The 12,525-nt window shown below is 51.9% G+C and overlaps 1 protein-coding gene across 4 annotated transcripts; it reads right to left on the reverse strand.

The window, feature by feature from the left end:
- Positions 1 to 479: 479 nt before the first annotated feature.
- Repin1 (replication initiator 1) lies at positions 480 to 5,561 on the reverse strand. Of its 4 annotated transcripts, none has more exons than XM_050119864.1 (3): positions 5,422 to 5,538; positions 4,496 to 4,690; positions 480 to 3,285 (listed from the first exon to the last, which is right to left on the reverse strand). In XM_050119864.1, the coding sequence occupies exons 2-3, from the start codon at positions 4,647 to 4,649 to the stop codon at positions 1,631 to 1,633; spliced, it is 1,809 nt and encodes a 602-aa protein (XP_049975821.1). In that variant the 5' UTR covers positions 4,650 to 4,690; positions 5,422 to 5,538; the 3' UTR covers positions 480 to 1,630. The 4 variants fall into 4 exon arrangements, with proteins under 4 accessions (XP_049975821.1, XP_049975820.1, XP_049975822.1 ...); XM_050119863.1 differs by having other exon boundaries at positions 480 to 3,288; XM_050119865.1 differs by lacking the exon at positions 4,496 to 4,690 and having other exon boundaries at positions 480 to 3,288; positions 5,422 to 5,561.
- Positions 5,562 to 12,525: the final 6,964 nt, after the last annotated feature.

The raw sequence follows: 12,525 nt of genomic DNA on the forward strand, positions 1-12,525 counted from the left end.
ACCTACTGACTCTGAGCTGACCCCAGAGAAGGCTGAGATCATGTCTGTGTGTATCTGTAATCAGGGTTAGCTGAAAGCTATCTTTGCTGCTCAGAACACCTCTTTTCCTAGAGACCCCTTTTTTCATGACAATGACCCTGACAAAGCTGCAGATGTAACCAAAGCATGTAAGGTTCGCCACCCTTCAAATGAGGCTCTCAGAGATGTGACATGAAGGCTGACGTTGGAAGAAAAACAATGACTGTCTTGGGTCCAATTTTACGACTTTGATTCCAAAATAAGCATCCTGTTCTCCGGTGCTTTTGCCAGCCCTCTGAATCTGCTCACGCTCAAGTGTGGCTAGCTCTGCCTCCAGCGAGGACTGGAGGAGAGTACAGGGTACTCAGCTGCTGTCAAAGCCCCCAGCCTGACTTCAGGAAACAAGAGTGATGTGCCTTCCCATCACCATGAATCCCACAGAAAGGAACACGGACAGCTACTAGTTCTAAAACCAATTCTTTATTCTCTAGTTTGAAAAGGAGGGTAAATGGTTGTTCTGTTTTGATCCACAGAACAAAACAAGACCCAGTAGGCAGAAATTATAGGAAAGCAGAATCCAATCATTATAAGTAAGGATTTTAACAATTAGAATCACCCTACAGTAGAATCAGGTGCATGGTAGAGGCTGGCATCCATACCTGGGAAACTGAAAAAGGAAATCTGCCCAGGACTTTCCCTGCAGCCAGTCTCCCAGCACCAGTGGACTATTCTTTCCATAACTCCTGATGCTCTAGAAAAAGTTGGGGAGAGTCAGGTAAGCCCTGTACCGGGGAGAGAGGGCAGATAAAGCCAGGCGGGTGAAGGAGTAAATAGATGTCCTGGAAGGATAACCTGCAAGAAGTAGATGGAATTTCTAACCGTGGGTGGGGCCTCTCCACATCTGGAACCTACGCAGGAGGCATTGTGGAAGGGTACTGAGAGGGAGGGGGAGAGGGAGAGGGAGAGGGAGAGAGGGGAGAGGGAGAGGGAAAGAGAGAGAAAAAGAGGGGGAGGGAGAGAGGAAGAAGAGGAAGAGGAAGAAGGAAGAAAGGAGAAAGAAAGAAAGAAAGAAAGAAAGAAAGAAAGAAAGCTCAGCTTCACCTCTCCTGCTGTCTAACAAGGCCAGCAGGTTCACCAAGGTGTATCCAGCTGGCCCACTTTCCCTGCCCCAGGATTCATTTACTAATGACTATACCACACCGACTTCCAAAAAACTGACCTGAAGTAACTCATAGTAAAGACTGGGACTTTAAGGCGTTAACACCAGAGGATGGAGTGGCTCCCTTCCGCTGGTGGCTCCTCTAGCAGAGGACTCAAAGGGTAGATGGAGCTGCTATTGCTACTTTTCCAAGGTACAGGGTAGTCTGATTGACCCTTAGAAAAACCAGTTGGGGGCCAGCTAGCGCAAAGCCAGGTCCCTGGGTACTAAAATGGATTCCCTGAACACTTAGGGAAACTCCCTTCCTAAACAGAGCCCAGATCACTCTGCTTCTTCTATCCCTCTGGCATCCCCATCTGTCCCTCCAGTAGCGTCAATGTAGGTACCCCACAGGGCCCACTGGCACACTGTTGCCAAGGACATCCAGGCCTGTTTCCCTCGGCCTATGGCCCCTTAGGCATCGTGCTTCTTCTGGTGCATCAAGAGTCGATCCTCATCGTCAAAGGTCTGCCCACAGATAGCACAGCAGAAGGCGCCATCCCGGATGTGGCTCTTTCGGTGTGTGATAAGGTTGGACTTCTGGCTGAAACTGCGGTCACAGTCGGGGCAGGCGTAAGGCCGCTCACCAGTGTGGATACGCCGGTGCGACACCAGGTTGGACTTTTGACTGAAGGCTTTGCCACAATCTGGACACACGTAGGGCTTCTCGCCAGTGTGGATGCGCCGGTGTGCAGCCAGGTAGGGCTTGTGGCGGAAAGCCTTGCCACAGTCGGGACACACGAAGGGCCTCTCTGGCGCATGGTCGCGCCGATGGGCTGCCAGGTGGCTGCCCTGTGAGAAGCGGCGCCCACACTCCTCGCAGGCAAAAGGCCGCTCGCCCGAGTGCACGCGCGAGTGAGCCACCAGATGCGTCTTCTTGCCGAAGTTCTTGCCACACTCAGGGCAGGTGAAGGGCCGCTCTCCTGTGTGCTGTCGCTGGTGCAGCCTCAGGAAGCGCTCCAGGCGGAAGCTGCGGCCACAGTCGGCGCAGCTGTACAAGGGCACAGATGCCTCGACCGGGGTCCGCGGAGACCCCAGAGCCCCCATTGCAGGTTGCACCATGGGCTCCGTTGAAATCTGAGGGCTTCCGATGCCAGGGGCAGCCTGCGCCGAGATCTCTGAACGCTTGTGGATTTTGCTGTGGGACAATAGGTTGGGTTTGTGGCGGAAGCGGCGGCCACACTCGGTGCATGGATAAGGCTTCTCGCCGGTGTGTATGCGCCGGTGCGAAGTTAGGTAGGGCTTGTTGGTGAAGCGCTTCCCGCACTCTGGGCACTGGTGTGGTCGCTCGCCAGTGTGCACGCGGCGGTGGGCAATCAGGTTGGGCTTGTGGCGGAAGCGCTTGCCGCAGCAGGCACACTGGAAGGGGCGGTCCACGGCATCTCCACCGGGCCTGGGGGCAGTCACAGCAGGACGGCCCCGAGGCCGGGGACCCAGAGCCTTGACAGCTGCCTCCTCCAGGGCCTCGGCCACATGCACCCGCTTGTGAACAACCAGCTGGTCCCACTGGGCAAAGCTCCAACCACAGTTGCCGCATATGAAGGGCCTGGCCTCAGGGGCAGGGGGATGGCACCTCCGCAGATGAGCTCGAAGCTGCTTTTGTCGCCAGAAACGTCTGTCGCATTCGGGACAAGTGATGGGCCGTTTTGCAGCTGAGTGAGCCCGCAGGTGCAGTACCAGGGCTACCCAGCCTCGGAAGCTATGCCCACAGAGGTGGCAAGTGAAACCCAGATCAGGGACGGCAGAGGCATGAACCTGAAGGTGCAGCGCTAAGAAGGGGGCGTGGCGAAAGCGCTGGTTGCACTCTTGGCAGGACAGCGGCAGCCGCGCCTGGCACCGCCGAGTGTGAAGCCACTGGGCTACCCAGCCCGGGAAGCTCCTCCGACAGTGGGCACAGCGATGGGCCTTGCCTGGGGCTTGGCCTCCTGGCTGAGCTACTGACTTGCCCTGGTGCCTCAACCCTCTGTTGGGCTGGGAGGACTCCTGGGAGGGCCCAGAAAGGAGCCTGGGCTGGGCTGGGCCCATGGCCATGGTGCCCCTGCAGCGCCGTTCCAGCATCGGTTCTTCCTCTGCTGAGGGTGGAAAATCACAGTCACTGCAGGAACTAAGCCCAGTTTCTCCCTTCTAACCCCAAGGAAGAAGAAAGCTTCCCTCTAGGAACCGCTAGCACCATTCTAGTCTATATATTGGTCTTGAGTTTCTAAATAACATTTCAAAGAATCTTCTTTTTTTCTATCGTTATTGCCCTGGAAACATCCAGAGGGAGACATGCTGACACTCCTTGGGGTTCTCACATGGTATCTAGCCTAGTGGCAGGAAGGACTTACAGAAACGTTCTTCGTCTCCCTACTGCGCCTGGTCTATTGCGAAACTCCCCTTTTGCCTTTCCCCGTGACAACCACTTCCTTCTGCCACATCAGAGCTCCCTGCTTGACACATGAAGCAAGTGTGGCCCTTCAAATGGTGGTAGTACTTGCCTGAGGTGACAATGTCAACCATTAGCAGACCCAGGCCGGGGGACAGGTCTTGTGAACCCTCAGGCCAGTGTGTTCCTCTTAACATGGAGGTGTGCAAACATCTCAGAAACCATCTGACTAAAGACTTGAGGAAGGTACTTTCAGCTCGCCCACCACACACACACCTCAGCTCTGAGCCTGGAGGGCAAGTGGGAACAGCACTTCTTCAGAACCTCTCCTAGCACAGACTAATGCCAGGCCACCACCTGTCCAGATGGCCCACATTTGTCCTGTCAGCCCTTGTCACCCACACTTAAGCAATTGCGATCGGGACATTGGGGGAAGGAAAGTGCTTCTTAATCCAAGGAACACCCATAGTTTGCTGCGCAGGCAATAGGGGGAATCCCTGGCTCAGCATCTCTTAGGGGTGCTAGGGATTCTTGGGGTAAGGAAAGAGGAGGGAAGACGAGATTGTGATCTCAGTCCCTTGCCTGGTCCTGCCCAAACCTGGCCAAGGGCTGCCCTATATTCAGCTATACCACAGGAGGGGAGCCCAGATTCCTGAGAGCCTCCTACACAGAGTGAGTTCTGGAGTGGCAGTGAGACTCCCCAGGGACCTTCCATGTCTGCTCACAGGATCTGTCCAGGCACAACCTCCTGAATCTCTTCTGGGGGACTACCCACCCCCACTGGCTGAACCCAGGGATGACTCCATGATACAGAATGGATTCCTTGCCCACTAAGCTCCTGTCCTGCCATCAAGGGAGACCTGGGCACTGGAGTTGGGGGTTGGTATGAGGACACACGAAAGGCCAAACTCTACCCTGGAGACTGCAGAGCTGGGGATGAGGCTTTTTCCAGCTCCTTCTGGGGATGTTCCGGGGGATACTTCTGCTGCAGCGCCTACTTCGGCCCACACTCCGGTAGCCCCCGGATGTCTGAGAAAACTGGAGCAATAAAGACATCCCTATCCCCATGGCAGAGCTCAGACCTCTAACTGCTGAGAGATCAGCCTTACCTGGGGAAGGGAGAGAAAACCTATGTGAGGCTCTGCGCTCTGCCAGGGGAGCTTTGTGTCATCACCTAGTCCCTCCCCCATTCAAAGCCACAGGCTTCAGCCTTAAGCTCCACACCTCGGTCTGGCAGAATGCCCTAACGGACACGGGACAAAAGCATGGCTATGGCCCTTCACTAGGAAGCACAGTGCTGCCTTTGGGGGCCACCTCATAGCCAAGTAGGGTCACAGAAGAATTCTTGATCTGTGGCAAAGATCTTCCTCGGTAGCCAAAGGCCGACCTAGGCACGAACTCTGGAATCCCTGCCGGCTCCCCTTCCCCCCCACTCTTCTCGCAACAGAAATTCCAGGCCTGTTTCCCCGAAGGTCTTCGCAGGGTGCGACAGTGTGCCCAGGACCCGGCCGGGATCCCCTTGGGGATCTAGGACAGCCTCAGGTGGCAGCAGGCCCACACCCTCCTTTTGTATTGGTGCGTGTTCTCTGTCCTCGTTCGTTGGCACGCTGGACCGGCTGCTACGAGGGGAGCGGGCCATCTCGGGTCCCACGCACAGCGCAGCCCGCGGAGCCTGTGCGCAGGTGCGCTCGCCCTGCGCCGCAGCACTCCGCCCCGCCACACACACACGCCGCGCGCGCGCGCGGACCCCACAACCGCACACACTCACGGTCACGCGCCCCGCAGGTGGAGCTGCCCCCGCGCGCCCTCGGTGGCCCCCGCGCCCCTGCTTGGGCCATACCTTTCCCGTGTGCCCTGCGGGGACGCGGCGCCCATCCATGAAGCCCCAGGCCGGCCTGTACGGCCCGCTCCCCACCCCGCCGTGGAGACAGCGGCAGGTTCGAGTTCACAACTGCCAGGCCCGTCCCCAACCTCCCCCCTCCGGGTTCCCAGCGCCACGTGACTACAGGAGCTGCGGAGGGTCAGTCTCGGCTTGGCGGCCGCGGCCTGGGGGCGGGGCGGGCCAGGTCACCCGCGCTTCTCTCCGGCTTGGGCGCACGGCCGGGGAGGGCCCCCGGCTCCGTTGCCATGGCAGCCACCAGCTCGAGTTTTGGCACCGGCCGGTGCTCCAGTTTCTCAACACAGTGTCCCTGCAAAGGACGCTCGCCCCTGGCTGGGCCACCTCGTGGCCAGGCTGTGGTCACTGCATCTGACCCACCTGCACTGGTTTTTTAAAGACTCAGAGCCTGAGAGAACTGGTCCGGGCGCCGACGGTTCCCCTGGCGTCGAGCCCGGAGCTTTGCCCAGGCCTCTCCAGCTTGGGGCTGCTGCGGGGCACCGGCTCATCAGGGCCGCAGAGTGCACCCCGCACGCACCTGGACGGAGAATGAATGGCCGGCGACTGTGAACTCTACAAAGCCCTCTATTCCCACAACTAAGATCCGGAGTTGCCTGCGCTCTAGAGCTGCAGGCCAGGCCCAGGTGGCTGTTAGCACAAGTGGGTCATTTACACTTGGAAACGCACGGCAGCCAGTGTGGCGTCTGCGGGGGCAGGTGCAAGCCTGTGCTGATGACTCATCCACTAGCAGGTGGCCTTGGCTTTAAAAGAACCCCATCTTGGAGCTTCCAGACCAGTGCAATTTCGTGTCCTTTCATGCTTTCAACAAAAACAAGTTTTGAATTGTACAATTATTTTAAAAACACTTTTAAAATCTGTCTCACACGTAGGAATAGAAGGCCATCTAGCCCTCTCATGTATTAGCTAGCCTCCTAGAGTCAATTACATCCAATGTTGTGACATACTCTGATGTGCAGAGTAGCATTTTATGTTGGGGTTGCCTGAGGTAATCCCTTGCAACTGTATGTGCTGGCTCTGCCCTTAAGATATTGTAAGTTTTCTGCCATTTCATTGCTCTTTTATATATTCTTTCCTATATTTTGATGGCTGCATAAATAAATTACAACATTTGTATCCCTATAGATTATTGCTTCTTTGCACATCCTCCATATCAAACTTTTGGAGGTGGAAACAGATGGTCAAAGACAAGTTATATATTTTTAAATGATCATCCATGTTATCCCTCAGAAATAACCGTTTTCCCATTTCCTTGACAACATGAGCTATTTTCCCAATTTTAATTGCTTTGTTTTAGGTTTGTTTCTTGGATTGCTGGTTTGCTGAACTGTTTCTTTCAGGTGATTTTTTTTTACCAGTTTATTCTATGACTTTTGAGAATTTGTCCTTTGCCCAGTTTCAAGGTTGGGAAGTTGGTTTCGTTGTTTGGGGTTCATGCTTAAAGGTGTTAAGCTGTCAGGTATGTGAAAAATGTTTTTCCCTGGACTGTTCTTGTTGAGGGGGGGCGGGGTGTTGGCAAGGTCCCACTCTGTAGCCAAACCCAAACCTGACTACAGACATACCCACTACACTCAGTAACTTTAATTTTTGAAGTGAGAAAATTTTGGTTTTATGTGCTAAAACCTGCCCATCCTTTCCTTTCTGGTGTTGCCTTTAGATTTGTGTGTAGAACGTCACCTCCTCCATCCCTAGTCACTCTTTATGTTTATAGTTTCATTGCAGAAAGTGAGTTTTAACACCTCAGTTTCCATAGTCCCTTCAGCGATTTTGTCTTGTTTTAATTTGATTTGTAAAACTTATCTAGAATCACTCCTCTGTTTGTCCACATGAACTTTAGAACTTGTCAATATTGGAAGGCCTGTTTGTGTTGGGAGAGAACAGAGGTGTGTCACTCCATGGAGTAGACACACTGTTTGGGTCATACCTTGCCTCTCACTGTGGAGTCGCTGCTATGTGGGCTACATGCAGACCCTGTGCTCTTCCTAAGTACAGCTCAGACTGTAGAACTTACCTTCTTGGCAGACATGGATGGAGCACCTCTGCACCTTGTGTCCACCATGGTGGTAGAAGAATATGCAGCAAGACCTTCCAGTTCCACCTGCACGTTTTATAAAAATGCTTAAACCCTCAGGGTGACTTAATTTTGTGTTCAGTGTGGTGATAAACCCTTCTCACTGCTGGGCAGTGATGGCGCACACCTTTAATGCCAGCACTCTGGAGACAGAAGCAGGCAGCTCTCTGTGAGTTCGAAGCCAGCCTGATGCTACACAGTGAGCTCCAAGACAACCAGGAATACACAGAGTAACCCTGTCTTCCAAAACAAAACAAAAACCCTCTCATACACATCTCATTTCACCCCCTCAACAGCCCTTGGAAACAGACTCTCTGGCTTTTATTTTACAAATGACACAACTGGGCCTTGGAGATGGTAGAGGGCTAACTGGAGGGCCAGCCTGCTGCATGGCGGGTGATGGGAACAGGGGAAGCGCTACTCAGCCTCACCCTTAACCACTGCAGCTGGGGAGGGGGACATCACGTGCTGGGCCCAGCAGAGTAAGTGTGAACTGTAAAATGCTGTGGTTAATGAGTGTGCAGCGCTGATGCATCAGGGTCCCTGGAGTGGATTACAGAATTTTTGCAAGAGCTTCTCCAGCAGAATTCATAACTTCATCACATGTGTGATCAGTCGCTCTCCTTGGTTAAATTAGGTCCTAAACCAGTTCTCACCATGGATCTCAACCCCTCTAAGGGTAACATATCAGCTATTCTGCATATCAGATATTTACATTACGAAGCATAACAATGGCAAGATTACAGTTATGAAGTGGCAGTGAAATAATTTTATGGTTGGGGGGGTCATAATGATTGGAGGAACTGTACTGGAGGATCCCTAAACCATTCCCTTTCTCCCCATCGCTGAAGAAAATACCTTCTTCCCCACCACCACCCCCATTCAGTAGCTACTACCTGCATTTTTTTCTCAATAAGGAAACAGTGCCAGCCTTGATGCTGCAGGGGGCAGGAAATGGCAGGGACTTGGGCTAGGATTCTTGAGCCTTAGTACTAGTCAAGTACTCTGTACTTGAGCCTTTGAAATGCCAGCCTTAGAGTTGGGGGCTTCACCCTGTACAGTGTCAGAGGTAGGGAGGTACGGTCCAGCAACCACCCAAATGGCCAAGTGATCTAAGCCTAGTGTAGACTGTTCCAACTTTTGACAGGTTTGCTGGAGCAGTATAGAGCCAGACCTGGCTGAGGGCCCACTGGACGGCCTTGGGAGATTTATTTTCTCTTCTTGAAAAGCCAGGTCTTTATTTTGAATTACATGGCTAACTGGGTAAGCAGCTGGAGGATGAAAACTATCTCTGGAGACCCTGCCTATCTGAGGATACCCACATACCACTTTGCTAGGCAAGGAGCCCCAAGACTGTCCAGGCAGTACTAGTCAGTACATCCCACAAATATTGAATCAGTGTAAAACACCTGCCATTGTACAGGTAGGCACCAAGTTTCTTCATGACCCAGACAGACGTGGTCCATGCTGGTTTTCCCGAATGAGAGAGGATAGCAAGTGTCTTTTAATTATAGTGTATCATTGGAAATACCTCTTAGGTTAGTTACCACAAAATTTTAAAATCCTTGTTAATGATTTCTGAATGGCTGGCTGTTGTAAAACTGGAAAAAGAAGATTGGGAGAGGAGAAGGGAGAATTCACCAGAGTGGATTTCCTGTAACTATTCCGCAGTAACCGCTGCCTCTGACTGAGCCTGAGGCAGATTACAGGACCCCCAGAGATGTTCCAGGAGGGAATGCAGAAGGCACATCCTGCACAGACCTGGATAAAGGACAAGCCCCTGGGTGTAACATCCTACACAACCCTGCCTCCTTGGCTCTCCCAGCTGGTGAACAAGAGGAAGCAGTGGGAGACACCCATTGAATAGGTCGCTTTTAATATAAAGGATTGCTGGGCTGAGGGCCACTAAGGAGTAGCTGCGGAAAGGCCCTCTGTCCCGCTGGGCCTCAAAGCAGGAGAAACATTTACAAGACAGAAGATTCCCACTACCAGAGAGAGCAAAGGCACTGAGGATAGCTTGAGGCCCCAGGAGCCTGGAGATGATACCAAAGTAAACCCTCAATAAGCGTTACTAGCTGCCCTTTATGGTCTGCTAACACCCTTCACAAGTTGCCACCCCTAGAGGGTCTTTTACCTTGTCTCATCACCTTTTGTGCTGAGGGTACAGCTTGTAGCAGCATGCATGCTCAGGAAGTCCTGGGTTAGGTCTCCAACACAGTGGGAAACTAATGATAAAAAAATGAAATTCCCTGTTGTTTATTGCAGATACTGAATGGGCTGGAGTTGGAAGCTACCTTGTTGAGACTACTGTCCCTGAGAGTCTCCCACCTGTACATGAGATGGGTGTGTGTGCAATGCCATTTTTTCCTCTGGTTAATCCAGCTTTGGTTACAGACATCTGACCCAACTAAGAATCTGTTGAGGTTGAGGAAGGAACTCCTCCACAGAAGCCCCGACACAATGAAGCAAGTCTGGTGTGACTGAAGATGGCATACCCCTCTAAAAGATGCCCTGACCGCCAGGTCCAGCTCCTGCATGGAGAGGCGTGGTGGAAGGGAGATGGGGAAACCTTGGATAGGAGACTTTAAGAGTGACTGGGCTGTTAAGAGAGAGGCTAAGGCCTTTCTTACAGGACAGAGTTAGTTCTCATGAGAGCAGGTTGTTATAAAGTAAGGATGCCTCTCATTTTCTCTTTCATACATGTCTGCATTTCCTCTTAAAGCCCTCCACAACAGGAAATACTAAAAGGCCCCTTGAAGTTCCCAACTTCCAGGATGGTGAGCCAAAATCAGCCTCTTCCCTTATAAGAGTCTCAATCTCAGGTATCTCATTACCATAGGAACCAGACCAAGAGACTAGGAATGGTGGCGCTCAAGAGTCTGAGGCAGGAGGATCTTAGATTTGAAGCCAGCTTGGGTTGTAAAGCAAGACTCTCCTCCCCCCCCCAACAAACAAACAAAACACACACACATATCAAAAAAAAGAAAGAGGAAGAAAAGAAAAGAAAAGAAGAGAAAGGCTAGGGATCTAATTCAGTGATGGTGCTTTCTGAGCACACACAAGGCCCTAAGTTCTGTCCCCAGCACTAAAACACAAAAAAACAAAAACAATAAAAGTGAGTCCCTGCCTTTCCTAGGTGAACATCTTAGGTGGAAAGGATCTTGATGGCTTCTGTGGAAAAGATCAGAGTGCTCTGTCTCCGGTGTTCTAAAAATAGCTGCAGCAGCATGAAGACGTGAACACTGCATAGGAAGGGCAAAGCCCCTAGAGGCCTCCAGGCCTGGGCAGAGATTGGACGTCAGCTCTGCTACAGGAACCACTTTTCTGTTGCATACCCAGTTCCCAGAGTCTATTTGCTGAAAGAAGCAGAAAGCAGTTGGTAGGAAGGAAGTCTGCAGGTTTCCTGCAGAGGAAGACAGTCTGCGCGTGGAGGGGGGGGGGGGGGGCTCTGCTGCCTGTCCCGAAGCAGCTGCCCCCTCTCCAGCTTCCACCTTCTTCCTCCCCTTAATCAGCTTGACACCTTTAAAGGTGACTAAGGCCAGACTGTACCAGGCAGCAAATGACTTCCTTGCCTCTCTGTCTCTCTCTCTGTCTCTCTCTCTCTCTGTCTCTCTCTCTCTCTTTCTCTCTCTCTCTGTATATGTGTGTGTGTGTGTGTGTGTGTGTGTGTTTCAGATGGCAGATAAGGTTCCACTTCACCTAGACTGGCCACAAATTCATTTTTGGAGCTAAGGATGGCCTTGAATTTATGATCTTCCTGCCCTATTTCCTAAGACTATGATTGCAGGTATATGCCACCATAGCCCACTCATAGGATGCTGAGGATTGGACCAGGAGTTTGTGAATACTTGGCAAGCACTCTACCAGCTGAGCTCCATCCCCATCCCTCCCTTGTGATTTTAATAGCATCTAAATCAATACCACAGAATGAACTGACTGCACCAGCCACTTGGAGGCATCACGAATACCTGCTGGACTCAGCCCTGACCCGTCACAAATTGCTTCCACAAATGTCTTTGGAGTGGCCGTCCTGTCGCCCAGATGACGCCCTGCCGTTCCTCTCAGGCTTCATTCAGCTTTGCCTGGATTCCAATTTTGATTTGGCTCTGCCATTCTCACACCACAGCTTCCAGAGCCGTTGGAACAAAATATCAGCACCTTGCAGGCTTACCAACTCCGCTTCAAAAGCCCAAAACTTCAGTGAGATAAAATCACGGTATCTGAGGGGTCAGCCATCTTCCTCCAGGGAGAACCTGTTTCCTGCCTCATCCCATCTGTAGCTGTGTCCTCGCATCCTTGGCTCACGGCTCCTTCCACCATCTGCAAAGTATGGTGTCCAACCTCATTGTCACTTTGCTGTGTGGATTTCCCTGAATCGACTTATAAAGGCACAGGTGACCATGCCCAAATAATCCAGGATCGCTGTGCCAGCAAGTACAAACTAAAAACCAGAAACAATATTTTGATTCTTTCTGGGGCAAGAAGGAAAAACCTCCATCCCAGACTACCCTTTGGCTAAGGCATTCACCCCAGGGAACTTGCAATGGAGAACTTCTGTCTACTTGAGGCCTGTTTAATTCTTTCTTAAAGCTATGATGCCTTTTTCCAAGTTCACCTACAATGACCGTCTTATGCTAGGACAAGAGTTACCTCGTGCAACTGTACCCATCGAAGGAAGTTAAACCGATCATCTAGGCTCCAGGTGGTGAGGAACTTCCAAAGTTTCCAAAGGGCAGGCCTACTGCCAGTCATAAAGATTGGTGATGAGCCTGTGATCTCAGCACTGAGAAAATATAGATCATCCTTGACTACATAGTGAATTCCAGACCCTGTCTCCAAACAGCCATACACACATGGTTCCCTTTGGATGTACACACCAGAAAAGAAAGTGGCTTTCTCTAATCAGAAGGTGAAGTTAAGTGAACTCCCACTGACAGACAGCAGGATCAAGTCCCCTTGCCTGAGGATAACTCACCCAG

This window comes from Alexandromys fortis, unplaced genomic scaffold (genome assembly GCF_014885135.2).
Source record: "Alexandromys fortis isolate MF-2015 unplaced genomic scaffold, M_Fortis_MF-2015_v1.1 scaffold_177, whole genome shotgun sequence".
In the NCBI taxonomy this organism is placed as follows: Eukaryota; Metazoa; Chordata; class Mammalia; order Rodentia; family Cricetidae; genus Alexandromys; species Alexandromys fortis.